The 19,090-nt window shown below is 34.0% G+C and overlaps 2 protein-coding genes across 2 annotated transcripts in view; one reads left to right on the top strand and one right to left on the bottom strand.

The window, feature by feature from the left end:
• The window catches only part of LOC128188041 (serine/threonine-protein kinase H1 homolog), an 8,285-nt gene extending 3,025 nt beyond the window's left edge, over positions 1–5,260 (top strand). The window contains exon 2 of the mRNA XM_052858821.1: positions 2,990–5,260. Within this exon, the coding sequence (XP_052714781.1) occupies positions 2,990–3,334 (345 nt within the window). The 3' untranslated portion in view covers positions 3,335–5,260. The remainder of the gene's footprint in view (positions 1–2,989) is intronic.
• An 807-nt stretch (positions 5,261–6,067) lies between these two features.
• Positions 6,068–18,300, bottom strand: LOC128188042 (WD repeat-containing protein 89-like). Its single transcript, XM_052858822.1, has 13 exons — positions 18,050–18,300; positions 17,826–17,920; positions 17,608–17,692; positions 17,342–17,385; positions 17,049–17,160; positions 16,614–16,677; positions 16,157–16,288; positions 12,135–12,221; positions 11,978–12,022; positions 7,703–7,770; positions 6,664–6,766; positions 6,323–6,406; positions 6,068–6,178 (listed from the first exon to the last, which is right to left on the bottom strand). Exons 1-13 carry the CDS (start codon positions 18,169–18,171, stop codon positions 6,128–6,130), a joined length of 1,092 nt encoding a protein of 363 aa, XP_052714782.1. The 5' UTR covers positions 18,172–18,300; the 3' UTR covers positions 6,068–6,127.
• Between the last annotated feature and the right edge of the window lie 790 nt (positions 18,301–19,090).

Genomic DNA, 19,090 nt, shown 5'->3' with positions numbered 1-19,090 from the left:
TAGAAACTTCAAAGGAAACCCGGTGCTTTGCAAACTTGAGACAATTGTGATAAAGATATTAACAACGTTTTCTTAACGATGCCACACGCATCATATCGATGGATATTTAAGCTGCACATCATATTTTACGAGATACCCGAATTTTTTTTTATTTCTCTTATTCTAAAAAGAGAAAAAAATGCGATAAAATTAAGCCTTACACATAGCAGGAATACTAGTATCAGGTCTAAAAACCACATATCTTTAGTAAATAAACAAAATGCAATTCGTAGTTCATTATGATATTATATTTTATGGGCATTTGCATTTGCATTTGACCTCGGCTGAAGAAAAAATTATATACCGGTATATAATTCAATTTTATTTAATAACAAGAACAAGCGAAATTCTAAAAATCTCTGGTATTACCGCTCATTCATATGGTAGGTTTCAACCTTATCTTTTCATCACTTTATATCAAAAAGCTATTCACCTAACGACCTTGACCTGAAAGGAAAAAAATCACTGAGTCAGCATAAAAATGATGCTGCCGTAATGTACTCTGTGGAAGATAATCGTGCCGCGTTCGGAGTAAGCAATTTTCTGTCTTGTTACATAACGAAGTCGTAAGGGACTGTTACCTTAATTGGAATGGTAGCACCTTGATACCATTGGTTTCGTCAAATATTTATCAATATACAAGACCATTTGTTGCAAACGCATTATTGATATATAACGTTAACAGAAAAAAAAATCCAGTTATACATAGGTAATCAGAAAATTTACTTGAGGGAAAAATTCCTTTCGATTATAAGCAAATTTACAAAGTCCCTTTTACTTCATTAATTCTGCCAATGACATTGAAAAATAAAACAAGTCTATACGATTATTGAATGTAAAAGTCAATGTCAAATATGTTATGTACTTTAAAGATCGAAACAAGAAACTAAATCTAGTTCAAGTGTTCTCCGGGACTTGTGCTCTATAACAGTTGTCTATTTAAACCTAGCTATTAGGCAATATTTCTATGTATGCATTTAACTCGTGGTTTAAAAAGTCAATGGTCCCTTTTGGAGTAAAATTATTCGTAACCTTTGATTGCACAGTATAGCCTTTGTGCACTTGATAACAATTATCTTTAAAATCTGTATAGCAAGTTTTATCAAACTTTGTTTTTTTTTCAATGCAAAGTTAAAAATAATTCAGTGTTTGTTCAGTTTCTAATATTTCATCGTGGAGTTAATGTTTCTCTAAAAAATCGATCCGCGTGTATCTCTTTCAATATTTCATTTCGACAAGGTCAAGATTATCTTAGATTTAAATTCCCCCAAAGTAGGTTAGTGCGGTAGAACTTTTTACAATGGTGTCTGCGTAAATCATATCTGGAATTTGCCAATGGATGAATCGTAAATAGAAATCTAGTTTTTGATACAATATATTGCAATACTTAATAAATTCTAAAAGTGTTTTAGTAAAGGATTTTTCCCCCTAGTATTGTTACAGATACACCTTTTAGAACCCAACATGTCGTATTAATCAACATAGTGTTGGAAACTCGTACAGTGGTCGTAAGACCATTGGTCATTGTTTTTTTTTCAAACTCAAGAAGTATAGCTTACACACCAGCTCAATTTCATCATAGGCTCATCCCTAAAGTGTTGATTCATTACTGCACACAATACTGGGTTGAGGAGAGACAGGAAGTAAGGGTCTTTACAAGCAGACACAACACCTCTCTGACTGTTGTTTCTGTGAGTTAGCGCATATGGAAATCGTTAGCTTGAAGGATGAAGCGAGTCCCGGTGTTATCGCCAGTTCGTTACAACTCTTTTCCAATCTGGTCTTATAATATCCCCTAAGCAACAGCTATAATCTCTTTGCCGCGTAGCATAATCATTTTCGTTTGCACCTGCACAGGATAAAGAATAAAACATGCAAGGTTTTTTTTATATATTATACATATCATAAGACCACTGCTTGATCGTTACGATACATGTCTGTCAATAAATAGGTTAATATCCATTTGAAACATCCTTGAAGAATTTGAAGTTAGTGCTTAACTGTTTTTTAACCATGTAATTAAAAGCCCGGTTGGCAACTAAATCGTAATAACGTCACATACAGTGAAGCCTAATTATTGTAGTTCTTCCCAACTCGTAATTCAATGAATGTCATACTGAAAATAATACCGAAATGACATGTATGAAATACGGTTATGTCTTGAAACAAAACAAATCCAATAGGTTTCGGAGGAAATTGTCTGTGTAACTTGTCAGTGGCAGAGATATACAACTGCTCAAACACACAGATGCCATTGACATTTATACAGAGAGAGAGAGAGAGAGAGAGAGAGAGAGAGAGAGAGAGAGAGAGAGAGAGAGAGAGAGAGAGAGAGAGAGAGAGAGAGAGAGAGAGAGGCTAACTATTTCATTTCATGAATCTACAGGACAGGTGCGAATACATCCTATCAGCATCCATTGGTTTACGGCTAGTGTCTATAGCCAACTATATGCATCTTTTCTCCCGCAATAGATTATTTTCCCCTTCCTTATCTAGAATTGCTTTGTGTTGCGATGAAATCCAAACGATGTTGATAAAACCGAAGCTCCAGAAAAATTATCTTAATGTTTTAACTCAGTGTCAAAGGTTTTCTCTGCGTTTTGTCACTTCAGGAGCATCAGTCCGATCGAGCTATTCTCTTACACGATATCCGAGTCTTGCAAAATAAGATTACCCTCTCAGTGTTTGCGTCTTTCCACATGTTCATGAAAGGGCAAATGGAGTAAAATGTAAAAAAAAAATACAGATACAGCTAGGATCGTGAATTTGTCGACATTTTGTACGATTTAAAAGAAAACATGTACTTTAATATATACAGTTTAAAATAAATTGTAATGTCTCTTTTATTAAAAAAATAATCAGTTAAGTGGTACATCAGAGGATATTGTACTATTGAAAGTATATATTAGTGTTGCATTGTAACATTATTTTTTTTTCTTATATTTAACAGCATTGGAAGGATGTGACGCCATTCGCTAAAGAATTCATTGATAGACTTCTTATCGTTGACCCCGACCAAAGAATGACCTCAGACGAGGCTCTGAATCACCAATGGCTAACGAATGCTAACGCCGCCGGCAGCAAAAACCTCCACCGTACGATTAGCCAAAATCTCATTCATCGTCAGTCTATCCGAAGCTCCAAGAGTGCCAAGTCCACTCGCTCTACCAAGAGCAACAAATCAAACCGTTCAGGTCGGTCCCTTCGCTCCGAGCACCGCCGAGTTATGCCGGAAGAGATTGATGAACTACTTCGTGATCCGGAAGTACAGGCCGACTTGATGTCCATTGGTTGAAAATAAGGACGACTGGATTCAAACTTTTGAATATTATTATTTCTTCACTAAATCAGGGTCAGTAGCACAACGTCTAGAAATACATCAGTCACGTGGTGCTTTGAAATCACTTCACTACTTTATTTAGTTTCGCCAGTTTCGAAAGTTTAAAAGTTATTTTCCTGGAAGTACATTGAATGGTGCGATGGTCTATCTTCAAAGCAATAGGATGTGAACACAATGTACCCGATTTGCATTAGTGCCAAACATATACACCCGTCAGCTGTGATATGGTATTTTAATTCACGCCACAAAATACATGTAGTCCTGCAAAATAGTACGTGGGATTTATCTTAATCTAAGGGATCAAACCCTGTTACGTAAGACACTAATGAGATTACGACATTGATCTTGCTTTTTGGTATTTCTATTTATATAAAACATAATCCGATTCGGATTTTTTGACTACTGATATAAAACAACAGTTACAATTTAAGAAGACTTAAAAATAAAAAAAACTACATAGCAGTTTACTCAGTGTAAATTTCCTCCCACAATTCTAGTCACGTGATTTAGTACATTCGATTTCCTTATAAATTTCATTTCCTATTTGTTGTCACCTTGTTTTCACCTTCATTAGACTAAAAAAAGCTTTTTTGAGGAAATGAAATGGAATATTGGGTTGTACTTTGTGTATATATGTAAATTGCTGTTGAACAAACTATAATTTTTGCTGCATTTATGTTTTATATTTATCTCGTTATTAAACCAGGGATTTTTACATACAAACTATTTTAAATATAATGAAAATGAGCATCATGGTATTTTGTATTCGCTCATGTTCATATCTAGTTACTTATTTGATGATGGTAGATCTTACGAAAGGAAAGCATGCTCATATGTTTAAGAATGGCAAAATGATGTTTTCTAATGTTATTAGTGTTTTTGTAAGTAAGTAAAAAACATCTATGAACATTTTTATAACATGCTGATTTCACACTGTTGGTACAAGGTATGAAATATAAATATTGCCAAACGGACGGACGTCAAACTCCGCCCTTAATTTTATAATGACTGGACTGCTGATTCGTTCAATTTAATACAAAGTGCTATTTTTTTGTTTTTGCCTTATTTGTTGAACATTTTTGTTACCGCTGAAAAAATTGTTTTTCTTTTCTTCTTCTTTTTTTTTTAAATTTTGTTTTTCCTGTTTAGTGCCATTTACACTACGGATAAATACGATATAAAACCTAATGATGTATAGTCCAAGACACAACTATAGTGCTTCAAATGTTTGCTACGTAATAAACAAGATTTTTAGAATAAGTATTTCTGACAGTGATTCTGATTCCAAATATATAATAAACCAGTAATATTTTCTCACCTTACGACGCTGTAAAACCATACTTTTTGTTTTGGTAAAAAAAAAACCCAAGTATTATTAGTATTATTATTATACATATTATTATTATGATCAATATTATTATTATTCTGATATGTGCCTTAACTCGTCAACACTGATGGTTTTACTCTGAGCTAGCCGTCCAAATTCTGACTACTTATGACATTTATTTTTTGTTGCTTATAGTCAAAGCATACCGTCCCTTTGAAAAGAAGTTACTGTGCTTGTGATAAAACTGTTTATGTTTTTGTATCTTTTCAACATCAACATGTAGAGTGCATATAAGCATTTTGAAACTTCAAAAAATGTCTGGAAGGCGCTAAAAGATCTGTGATTTTATTTTATTCTGACAAGATATAGTATTATAGAGAAATATTGTGTTAATTTTTATTTCAATTTTTATTCATTATGGTATCGCAGTGCTGTTCATTGTGTAATGGCCGCACTGAATAATACTTGTTATCACGTGATTACAATGTTTTGTAAGTCATCCCTCTATCTCAGTAGATGTTATAAACTTAATAAAATTGATATTAATGATTAAACATGTCTCTCCTGTTTTATTTCTATCAAACCGATACATATATGTAATCATGTAAGAACCAAACTCCTTTGAAGTCGGTTCTTTCGTGAGAGCTATAATATAGTTTTAGGAAAAAATATACCTTTTTTATTCATTGAAAACATATACGTCAGTCAGAAGAATAAATTCCCTCGGAAACGTTTGAATAATGCATCGTTACTATTTGGTCAATGGAGCTCCATTCGTGGTTATCGCAGTTGATAAAAAACCTATACAGCGCATTTTTCCCCTTCGCGGCTGGATATATTCGTTAAACACGAGGCATGCTCTATCGGATTCCTTATCCTACATTGTCTGCACGAATTATGAAAAACAATTGTTTGATAGAGGTGGTTGCAAGTAATGAAAGACAATAGAACATTTGATAAAGATAAGAATCCATATTTATCGTAACTTACATCTTAATTCATTGAGCCAATAACGTAATAAAAACGATGCATACATTAATGTATTTCATTTTTGTTTAGTATTACTAGAAGCTCGTTGGGATTTATATGCACTTCAAATTTTTTTTAATAAAAGCACTATCATGTAGACTAAAAAAATAGCAAAACTTGCAAATCACCAGACTGAGTATTTACATGATGGGTATACAAATAAACAATGTAATCGCATAAGAATATTTATACCAGCTTTACAGAACTTTTGGAATGTTTATGATTTACGTTTAAATATTTAAACCCTTTGAATCAAATAATAATTAAAATTTCAAGTCTCCACGAGTGCCTTTGAGACCGTTCGATAAAATTGAAGTTGAGGACTATTGAAATATTTTTTTTTCAGGATTTAATTTTCTATTTCTATATATAACATTCAAAACACTTGAGTTTCAATAGGGTCTTGTTTTCTTCGAATCCGTTTTCTTCATTTTTAACTTGGCCTACAAATAAATAAGTTAATCGTTAAAATATTTCCAAATATAGCTCCTTCTGTTGACTTAAGCAAACCAATTTTCTATTTACGTCTCCGCATTGACAGACGAGAGCACCGAGAGCTTCCATAGGCTCCCGCGCCAGTTACTTACTCTTTTGGTATCTGTCGTCTGCTTCACACAGTCGCTCCATTTACACAACAAAGAATCTTCCGCTCCCGTTAACAACGTGTGGGTCTCCAAAAAGACATACAGAAACAAGTTCAGTGATTAGCTCAGCGGATTACATCCGTGCTTATCTGATAACTGAATCGTCTGATCATAATAATGCATTGTCTGTTCTCTTGTACTTTCTCTTTTTCTCAGAGCTCGTTTTTGTGATAGGGGATAAATGAATTCTGTTTTATGTTACAAGCACGTAGGCGAAAACGTTTCTTTTTAATTTTTCTCGTTAAAAACAAAAAAATACAATGAATATTTAAAACGTAGAGTACCGAATTATCCCAGTGCAAACATCGCACAGTTGCTGTGTGGCCACCTTTCAGAGTTTTCACGATTTTCTGTGGTTCATCAGTAGTCATTATTTGGAGGTCGCCGCTGTAAACAAGCTCAACGTGATTAAGAGTTAGCAAACATTGCAAAAAACAAAACACAGAACAAACAACAAAAAAACGGATATGACGTCATCGGTTCATACCGGCGACAGTGATGCTTTGTTGAGCTTGTGTTATGATAATACGTCTGTAATATCTCATTCATAAATGCACTGCAGACAGAAATTGTCTACTACACTGAACACGCGAATGTTATTTCTTCTGAGAAAAAAACCCAAACAAGTTCTTGTCAGGCTAATCTAAAGAAAATCAAACATCTTCACTAAAAACAGCTTGAAATGTGTTGACCGTAATGCGCTTGAAACAACGGTATATAACAGAATTTGTACAAGTTTTTCTAGGTAGATGCTTTAACACCTGACGAAAATCAATCAATCGATATATTGACTGATCGATTGATAAACTGAATATCGTATCAGGGTTGTGACACATAGAATCCCCCTTCATGCTTACTTTAATTTTCTCCGTAGAGTTAATCAATAACCATCTACGACGTGATCACAAAGCCGTGGAATGAGATCAAGGCAAATAAACACATCCAGAACTCTCTTTTTCGGTTTTCTTTTTCGATTTCTAACGAGATATTAATTCAATCTGCATCGTGTTTTTATTATACAAGGTTATATAAACATGCTAGATTTTCTTGATTTGCATTTTTCTTTTGAAACTAATATTTTTTTAAGAACATAAACCAGAAGATATCAAAGATCAAATGAAAACGTTCCATTTTCAAAAGAATTCTTTAAAAAAAGGTTGCAACACTAAAACCCTAAAGGCAGGCCGCATTTTCAAAAAAGTTTTCGTTCGGACTTCGAAAATGTCATGAAATAAACTAACCAGCGCTAGCAAATCAGTACAGTCCCACGATCGAGACCCGTTAAGACCCAATCTATTAGCAAATATAGAACCAAAAACAAACCTGTGTGTGCCCATGACAAGATGTAAAGAGTCTGTGAACAGGCAATCCACCATATACTCAACAGGATCCTTGTCCTGAAAGAAAGCATGATAATTGCAACACATGTATAAAGATATATTACATTAACACAAACACAACAAACAAATCTTTTTTTTAAAAAAAACCCACACTTTTTATTTTAGAAAACTGTTTATGACCCGTAGCAAGAAAACACTTTAATTAAACATATCTAGTATGAAAATTTTATTTTAAATGACGTTTTAAAGATACATCTCTGGTCATTTTTTGCTGTTGTTGTTGCTTTAAATGTTTATAATTAAATTTTATTTCTATCAATAAATAACAATTATACGCAACCAAAAAAAACCTCCTACTTTAATAACACCCTTTTCTCACGGTAACAAAAACCTAGTTATTAGAATATGAATACAGCTGTATAACTTTGAGCTACTGTTGGCAAACTCTATACAGTCCGTTGACCTGAAGCTATTCTATGATGTTAAAACACTCTAACAGAGATCATTATCGATACTGTAAAACGTACAGACAACGGATTGCATTTTTTTCGTTAAATTGTTTGTACTTTAGCAAAGTCAAAAGAGAATCGGAAACTAGCTATGGGATCGAAATGTTCGATTTGGTAGTACAACACAAAACTTTGTTCGAGAGACAGAAAATCGTCCAGCTGTTAAAAGTTTGCATATCTTTGTGTTTCCTGAATCCAGGCCTGTTGACCGATTTTACAACAAAGGGAATCATATAAAAGACCTTGCTAGGCCATTGTCAGAACAATAACCGCTAAATCATTATAAATATACTGCAAAGAAATGCCCCGGCAATTGTCCGATTACTAGTATTGCTGACGAATACTAGTACTTTGAATTGCAGAAGAAGGATTTGAATACAATGGCTTCAAGAAAAGTATTAATCAGCAGCGTGACTAGTGTTAGATTTTTCCCCCTTGAAAATTTCAATTACAAAACTGTTCCCAACCATCTGGAGATTGCATGACAAACCAAGTGTAGATAATTCCTATACTTTGATGTAAAATTGGATAATTTTCTCAAGTCATTTTTACCTAATATTTTCATAACTTCATCTAAGAGTTCAAAATGAAGGAAGGAGTCAAGGGCAGCTTAGCAAATCGTCAGATATAACTCCAAACATCTGATAAAAAATAGTTTATTATGAACTTGACAGAACTCCCATAGAGTGATTACCTTCATTACCAGAGGAGTCTGTTAATCGTGTGCTTAATCCCTTCAAAAAGACGTGCTTACATACAGTGGAACCCCCCCCCCCCCCCCCTTCTCTCCAGAACAAACCAAACCTAACAATCTGTACTGGTTTAACTCTTAATATGCTTGAATGAGAAACACACCGAAAACACAGCGTCAATATCTATCTCAAACAGAGGTATTAAACTCTAAAGAAATGAAGTGATCCTTATAAACAGACTCTGTAGCCATTTTATCCCGCAATCCCTGTTCTCCCTTAGCGAGAGATCCTTGTCCAGATTGATCTCAGTCCTTCGTGCCGCCCTTACCCCGGTATAATAAATGTCGAAATAATTGACAGCTGGGCTCAGATGATCAAAAATTTCAATCCTAAATTTTATCAAAAAACAAACATTGGCTGACACATGTACTAGCTGACATGCCTCAGGTTATTGCCGAGATCTGCTCTATTTATACCAAGAGTACATGGATGTTAACCAAAATAAGACTGGTTGTTCTCTCAACAGATCGTGTGTTTCTTCTTTCTCGTCACTTGAATGATCAGATTATATAATGATAAAGAAAGCCGGGGCTTAAAATCTTTGTTTGCTTTTATTGCAGATGGTTAAATCTTGAACCGAGAAATTTTCAAAAACACCAAAGAAATTTTCAAGGTTGTTATCACAAACTTAAGTTAACATGGAATAATACAAGGATAAACAAGAGTTAGGCTTTCGAGGTGCTTTGATCATTTTTGAAATCAGTCTTTAATGAAATCCTGGTTGTAAGCGGTTTAATTACTTTACACAAAACAGGTGACCCGAGTTTGCTACAGAATGAATTTAAGTTTTAGAATTACAAGGAGATATTTTGACCCATCCTGTAACCATAACCCTTGACAGTAAAGCCCAAACAACTTGTTTGGTGCAAGCGTCACTATCTTCTCCACAGGGCGGTAATACTTCAGTCGGTACGTCAAATTCAACCAACCACATCATAAACTACAGGTCTATGTTTTATTATGACCTCTGCTGGTAGAAAAGTTGGTAACTAAAAGGTTCAATATTGACATGGCGGGAAAGTCATGAATTACTCAGGAGAAATATTGGCTGCATTGATTTTACAATGTAGGAGCATATCAGGAAATTTCAACGCAGTATCTATGTACGATTTCTGAAAACAACGGTAAAATAACAAATGCAAAAATCACCAGTCCCATTTCCTAAATCTTGTCGATTATAGGTGCCGCCACTTGATTTAACTGATTCTATTCTTTGAAAGAACAAACAAACCAATTCCATTTAATGGAAGAGAGCCATTAATTTTTGAGGATAAAAAAACTAACCGAGAGAAAAATAATCATCAATTTTGACGCCAAAAACGATTTCAGTGCACTGCTGAACGCCGGGGCAATACCCGGGTAGATTATTGTATCAGGTCGGTTCAATCTCGTTGCGTTATTTGTATGGCTCTGGGCATCAATATTTAATGAAAAGAATTCGCATAAATAGCAATTACATTCGAGGTGTCACGCTGTGTAATTCATAGCTGCATTAACCATTGTTATTACAGTGTTAACGTCTCTTACTGAAAGAGAATTCAATCTATTGGATGCGCTTCGCATTAACTTTTGCAGTCAATAATGCAGAAACCAAGGTTAATTTGAATGCTGTGCAAATTTCTTCTGCAACAGAGAACCTTGAACGACTAATAATTTTGTTCTTCTGTTTTAGAATCAAATTTCAACCAAAAATATCTCTTAGCTTTTCGCCAAAGACAATTAAGGAAGCTTGTCAATTGTCATCAACACATTCGATCTTGTTGTGCAGGATCGAACACTATCATTTGACCGTTTGCTGTTTGAAGTGTCTTGTTTGGGAAGTTCCACTTTAATCATAATTATTAAAATAGGTGCCATCTAATGTAGACGGCAGGATACATCGTTACCCCAGACCATAATCTGAAGTTTCTTTCCCATATACAACGAACTATATACCCGTATTAACTGTTACAAGAATCTTCCTGTGGAGGAAATAAAGAACAAGGTACAATAAACTCGAACATATCTTTTAATGTTTAAATCCTTATAATTAATTTTTCGCAATCAAACTTTAGAACAGGTTACATTCAAGATTTAGAACAATAACCTTTGTCTATCTAATTACTATCTAATATTGGATCTTAATTGACCTTCGTCTGAGTTCAAGATTGTATCGTGTGTTAACGTTGACGACCTATTGTTACCAACAGTAGTCTCCCCTGATTCCCATCTTATACGGTATAAAAGTTCACCCATAGGAAACCCTGTGCGACACCAAACTTCATAAATCATTCTACTGCATGGGTATTATAAATTAAGATTCGAGAGATAAAATGTGATTAGGATGTGATCAAGAAATATTTATAATGACTTCTGACCATTAAACAATCTCAGCAAGGTTTAAAATACGGTCAGCGGGGGTTGGGTTCCATCGTACTTGACTGCCAGACGATTTTAGTGTGTCAAAAGTTTATAAAGTGCTATCTCTTAATAACATATATATTTCAAAAGGTTTCTGTAATATACAGCCTCAATTTACCTTACCTACCGCAAAATACTGCATCAACATCGCAAAGTCATAAATTTGGGCGTAGCTTTATGATTCATATACAGTACATGTACTTGCAATATTTTAAATTCTTTTATTTCTGGACCTCAGACCTTTCATCACTTTAACGCGGAAAAGTTCAATTAAGAGAAAGAAACAATTTTCTTTCAGAAAAGAGTCCCGAATGCATCTTTTGTACAAAGAATTATTCTAAAAATCAACAAAATGTTTCGTTAATACATTTTCACATTGTAAGCATGGTGTGTAAAGCATGTCCCGCATATTTCTAAAGTTGCCAATAATAGTAACACAGAATCTCATCCCAGTCAGGGAACTACGGTCGTCAAAACACGTTTAACCCTATCTTCCACCTAGTGACAATCTCCCAATCTTAACCATCGAACATTTACACAGAACTACAATTCAAAAGAACACTAAGGCATTCAGAGTGATTTCCCTTGCTTACTTACCTGAAATTCGTCTCTAATATTTGTTTTGCTCAAGATATCATCACCCTACAAAATAGGAGGAGGAACGGTATACACAGGCATTTACCGTACATCATCGAACATTGACACATCGAGAAAAGATTGAAATCGAACAAATAAGAAAAATAAATGCTTTTACCTCAACAGAATCCCACACATGTAGGGCATCGTCGTGGGTAATACAGTACACATCAGTTTGTTTTTCTCCTGTCCAACCAATTTTAGACTACAAGTACCAAACAAGAAATCATATTGACGCAAATGGGCCGCAAAAATATAATTATTGTATGAATCATCATTGGTTGTTTAAATAAAAAACACATCAAAAAGAAGAAAATACATGTAACGAGTTGGTTGTGCTAATTTTTATGGTAAATCTTAATATATTTTCAGTAACACGATTTGAAGTTTAACATTTTACTACTATTAATAAGAATCGAGTTCGTTACTGTAAGCATTTCTAACGGTAATTGTATGATTATTGCCATACTATGAAGTAATATCATTTATATAAAATGTCATGTCATTCGGGTCTTTATGTCCCGTCGATCCCGATACATTTTTTTTTTAAAAGAATGAAAAAATTCGAAATTTCCCGAATAGATTATAGTCTCGATAAAAAAGCACCTAACACGACAGTCTATGACCTAATTTACATTTACGAGCAAAACAAAAAATATGTAATATTTTTTAAAAGGCATAAAACATATTTCTTCATGCAAATTTACTTTTACGAATAATTCATAAAAATAAGCATAGTATTAATTCTGTAAACAAAAAGCTATCCCGCAGATATTTCAATGTATATCAAATAACGGACCGCCTTCTTGCGGCCCGTAATAAAATCACCATTTTACATATCAAATTGTCACCAAATTCTTCGTATATATTGCTTCTTAAATCTTTTATGTAGTTTGTTCTATAAAACCACACTGTTTTCACTTTTCATTAAATCCGTTTTACCCTAATTATTTTAAAATATCTAAACACGAATCTCGAGTAAAATATCATCATGCGTTTATATAAATGCATATATTCTGCATCAAAATTTCATACATTCTATCAAGACATGAGTAATTTTCAATGCATTGATTCTTCTTTTCAAAATAAATATAGATCACTTTGGCAAATGTATTTATTAATCTCTTGATTAATATGAATCTCAAGATGTAAATATGATTTGCAGATCATCGAACTACCGTGCGCATGTCTTTGAATAGACTTGAGCATCTGTTATCAGATTATTGTAAAGTAATTAGAAATAATGGGATGTGAAATAGTCCGCCTATTTGCTCGTTACTAGACAAACAGTTTCAACAATTAAAAGGTCTGCAGCTTAATATTAAACATCCAATGTCTGCAAGAGTAAATGGTCGTGCCTGGAAATTGATTTTGATATTGTGTCGCTATGACAGTTTCATTATTCCATTTCTCATGGGATGGTCAACGCACTTCTCATTACCAGGATACTTTCAAAATGCTATTATGTTCTAAATGATCACCTTGATTGGGATAAGGATAGTATTTAGCTAAATTATTTTGAGCATTACATTTAGCAGTGGATGTAGTTGTTCTCAGCCAAACGTGCTTTTTTTTCAAAAGTAGATATTGGTGATAAGATTATCAATGGATAACGACTCCGTTATACTCATATTCCAAGGAGGAAATGGAACGTTTGATAGAAAGTCAAGAATTCATCCGTCGGACATCGACTTCCTTCCAAACTGCTCATCTGCAGACGTCTGTAACTCTGTATGGTACTGTTTCGAGAATCCCTTCATCACGGCCATCGGAATAACTGCTTCGTTCTTTGCAGCAGCTGGACTTCTTGCCAACTCTTTATCGCTTTACAAAATTTGTAGAAGAGGAGTCAAGTTGTCACCAACAATGACAATGATCGGCGTGCTGTCCGCAAGTAATTGCATCTCTATTGTGGTCAGTTATCTCCCCTTTCTGGCGCACTTTGGTTACCTTGCTGACAGCGAACACACGTCACTGAAATTCAAAATACTAGCTATCTTGACGGTTTCGTGCATCACCATATCCGGATTTTACGTCGCCCAGTTGGTTGGCCTGCGGTTGATTCTTCTACAATATCCCTTGTCCTCGCTTCGTCGTGTCACGTCTAGAAGGATTGTGTACGTCGCCATCCTCATCTTCTTAGTTAATCTAGTTATTTGTACGTCTTTTCAATTCAGCAATTTTCATTTTTTCCCGTCAACGGATCCTCGGACAGAATACAAAACCAGAACGATCAAAAAACAGATTCTGCTAGCCATTCCTCTAATATTAGTGATCACGTTTCATTTTCTTAAAAAGCAGAACCTGAGATATACCCGTGGAGCCAAGGCCATCTCCAGGAAGATGTCGGTCACGGTAACCATGGTAGTGGTGATCCATGTCCTCTCCTGGATTGTGAACCTTCTACCAATGATAGCCATCTTTTGCATCGAGAGCGATAAGATTTTTTTATACAGCCATCCTCTCTTTTACATCACTTTACTGGCCTGGATGATATACTATACCTTTATTCCAGTAATACTTGTTTTCCGTTCCAATTTCCGGAGTTCTCAGGGAGTACTTAGATACAGAAACAACAGGTATACAGGCAGTGTTCTAACTTCTAGAACTTCCAAATCAAGTGTGTAGATTTTAGATGTACATGTAAAAATAAAATTTATTTCGGATATTTTTAAATGAGTGCAAGTACTATCTAGCACTGCACTCGTGCACATTGTTGCAATAAATCTTCGACATTCGTAGGAAACTCGCAAAACTTCGTAGTACTTACGATGCTACGGATATCCTACGCTCTACCCCGAGTATTCTACGAGTTCATGCGATTGTTTCTCGAGTCTTCCTCGAGAGTCCTCCGAGTGAATGGGAATGTAGTTCAATTTTATGCCAATACAATACAAAAACAGGCGATCGAGGGCAAGTGCAATACGAGAACCTTTCAAGTGAACCACGGGTTAGTACGAAAATACAAGACAAGTTAGTGTTTTGCAATAGTATTCTTCTTTTGATTACTATGTACATGGTCCAGTAATTATGTAAGTTTATTACAGAACCTTGTCTTTCGAAATTTTACATATACTTGTAAATTCTTCATAAATTTTGTTCTTCATCGGTAATCTCATTCAGGGAATAAATCGAACATTACTGCTGCCGATTTCATGATTATCTAAACAAATCCTGAACTAAAACAATATCATCTTGTTCGTTTATAATTATAATAATAAAAGTCCGTCATCAAATTATTAAAGCAATTTTACACACAGTTGCAAACATTGTCACAATATGTATTTTGTTGGTCATCTTAACTCACAAATTTACATCTACGTGTACGTGTTTTCATATATATTTTATAATATGTTTCAATATTAGTCTGATTGCATCATTCATCTTATGTGAAATTAAAAAAATACTTCCAGGTAATTATTTTACTCAAAAATGCAATCATTAATTTGTTTTATAATCACTTTATAAATTAACATACGAGATATAAAATCGTAAAAACTACTTATTTGTGTATCAATCGTACAATGTCGTACTCGTATAAAAATCGTCTTCCATCTTACCTGCTCGTAGGAAGATGTCAAAGCGTTCGTTACTTAATCGCCGAAATTCGTTTATGAATCGCAACAACTCGTCCAGTTATCGCACAAACATCGTACATTGTCGAGCAGACATCGTAGTCGAGTCGAACTAGATTTGAAAAAAGCACCGTTTGTAGAATTATCGCCAGACAGACCTGGCGAAGAAGTGCGATTTTTAACTTTTAGTAATTCGTGGGCAGTCGTAGGGCTTAAGGAATAAGGAGTCATTCTTTGGGTATTTTAAGGTGATCATAATGGGCGGAACGTGATCAAATCAAATAAAGCCCGAAGAACTTTTTGACATATTTGATCACACCCGATCAAAATAAGAATGAGATGATGGAGATTTAATACAGTCACTTTCCATAAGTTTTGATTTCCAGATTACAAATCACATACATGTATATGAATCTAAATTAGTTGAACATGGAGTCCATATTTACATTTTTCAAGCACAATACCCTAAACTCTCTTTCAAACTAAGTCTCCTGATTTGTAAGGCTGTGGTTGAAAAATTGGCAGAAAAAAAATCTAATATTGTTCATACAAAATAACTACTTACAACTGAAGATTCTGTATTGAATGTCCATAAAATGGCATCATCTTCAGAGGTCTTTGAAATATCAAACACACAAACAAGTCCGTCGGTGGAGCCTGTAGCAAGACTGTCAGGCTGCGCTGGATGAAACTTCACCTATTTTAAAGAAAAAAAGGTTATCATAATGTTATTTAAGTTCATATTGGTCATCAATAACAAAACAATTTGTCCTATTGCTAATATTTAGCTTCCTAAATCTCAGCTGATTTTACAAAGTGTTTTTAAACTTTTTAAAATGTCTATTCAAAAGACATTTCTTCATTATATGTTATGCATTAGTTGAGATTTTGTTTGGACTTGTAAACATTTTTACAAAAGAAATATTTAATGGAAAAGTGAGAGTAAGATCAAAAATGAGCTCATCAATCTGAGATCAAAAGTGAGTTCGTCAATATTTGCTGGCTCCAGAGCCTGGACCTACCTGGGTTATATCATCCTGATGACTCTCAGTGTATGACCCCATGACCTCTGCTTTTCTTCTGTCCCTGTTAAATGCAAAACGAATCAACATTGATATCAAGATTGAGTCTGATTGACATGAAAAAAACAAATATGGTATATTATGAAATATCACACACAGTTCATTTATAGTTACCACTAAATTCATTAAACTCTATGTATGACACTAGTTTTTAAAACCAAAATTTACTAAATTATGTTCATATTTCATTGCTTACAAAGTGTGCCAAATATTTAAAATCATAAACAACTTATTTAAAAGAATTTAAATCTCAATTGTTAATACTCTAGTATATCTCTGCTTTTACAGATCTGATGCACTTTATTCTAAAAAAAATTGATACGGTAATCAGGTTTTTTTTTCAATATTTTTGTATCATGAAAGAAAATGTATCACCAAAAAATGATGTGTATGTCTTCAGCAGTTGTCACACATTCTGTTCCTCCAGCTATTACACGATCATTACAATTTATTCCAAAACTACTGAAGCCTTTGATTTCTCCAGGAGCTGATATGAGTAGAACAAAGTTATAAGATGAAATGTTGAAATTGATAATTAAGATGTAATTCATTTAATCTAATATGTACATATGAACATTTTAAAATTATTATATGTATATATTAACTAACACACAAAAAATTACTACTTGTAGTTGGGAAAAGTTAATGTTCTGAATTATATTTTGTACCTTGAAATGTTTGGACACATCTTCCAGAGCGTTCATCCCAGCATCTGTAAAACTTAATGTATAAGTTTGTATCTACATGTCTTTGCAAAATTTAAAAACCTAATGTCAGAATAAAAACAATTTTATGCAATGAGTCTGTAAGAAAATTTAACATACTAAAGAGTTGTTACCACAAATTAATTTCATTATTGTCCAGCAATTTTTTGAAATTAAATTTATATATATCTTATTCCCATCTTTGTTCATGTTGTTATCTTTTTTATTACTTGATACACTGGTCAAGAGCAGATGAATACAGCATGTTTTCTTCGGTGTGTGCAAACTGAATACCAGTTATAACATCTGAGTGACCTGAAAGTAATTATACAGACTGTAAAATCTGTCTTTTTAAAGTCATTTATTGCAGGACTATATTTACTTGGTTTGCTGACTTAATTACAGATAGATATTATCACCATATTATTGAATCAAATATAATTGGTACCTTCCAGTTTACCAGTCATAGTCAGGTCAGCGTACTGATATAACCGTATCTCATGATTAGAACTTGTAGCTGCAACAAGTTTCTGTGCTCCTGGTCTAAAAGATTTTTCCATTAAAAAAATGTAAACATACACATGATCCTACATGTACACGTATTCGACAATGCACATAAAAGTTCAGCTCTTAAAGAAATAATCAAAATCAAATGAAATTTATAAAACATACTTATTCTGCACAGCAACGTCTAGTATATAATTTTCTTCCACCTTTTCCAAAGCTATTGCAGATTTATCTGAGAGATTCAGACTTTGGAGATAAGAACTGAGACTGTCTTTGTGGGTTGCCATATCTGTATTCTCCAACAATCATAAAAGGGTAATGCTAATCAGTCAAATGTTGTAATCTGTTCACACGGGGCCTTGATATTTCATCAACACATGTAATATGGAATTGTAAACAAACTCACATGGCATACCGGAAGTGGTTAATTTGAAAGTAGATATATTAGAACGTTCACAAACTTATTCGGATGCTTATCATCTTCGCTTTTCGCTTCACTCAGCTCCTGCCAGTTTAATTAAATCATTTTGGTCATCAATATGAAGAAAGTTGCACTGTAGGGTTGATGCCTACTTGGATTTCCAATGTAACGAGGATTCTTGATCGTGTGGGTTGGGGGGGGGGGGGGTACCGTAAAAATTCATCAAAATTTTCAAAATCCTTATTCATGGGGAGTTCCTTAATCATCATTTCTATCACATTGTAATTTTGTTTTTGTTATCTCTATTCTAAAATAAATGAAAGTCAATCTGTAGTGTGTGTGTGTGGGGGGGGGGGGGGTGTTAGTTTTTGCACATAGGCGTCGAAACTGGGGGGGGGGGGGGCTAGGGAGAGAGAGAGAGAGAGAGAGAGAGAGAGAGAGAGAGAGAGAGAGAGAGAGAGAGAGAGAGAGAGAGAGAGAGAGAGAGAGATGTTCATTTGTTTAACTTTTAACTTTTCCACATATATTGAATGCTTGGCGGTTCACAGTTTTTTTTAATGCTGACATTCTGTCTTAGATATTGAAACACAAAGATATATTTCGATAAAAATGCTTGTGACAATTTTTGAATAGAATATAACTGCTGTTTATCTTATTTTAAAATCTGACAACAAGTCTTTGATATCTTTAATTTTGGATACTGTTCTTTTAAAAAAGTTTTTCGAAGGATGATTTCGTAAACATTTGTTCGCTGTCTATCTATTTTGATTTTTTTAAAGTAAATG

This window comes from Crassostrea angulata, chromosome 6 (assembly GCF_025612915.1).
Source record: "Crassostrea angulata isolate pt1a10 chromosome 6, ASM2561291v2, whole genome shotgun sequence".
NCBI classification, from domain to species: Eukaryota; Metazoa; Mollusca; class Bivalvia; order Ostreida; family Ostreidae; genus Magallana; species Magallana angulata.
The sequence above is the reverse complement of the archived record's forward strand: the minus strand, read 5'-3'. Positions and strand labels throughout refer to the sequence as shown.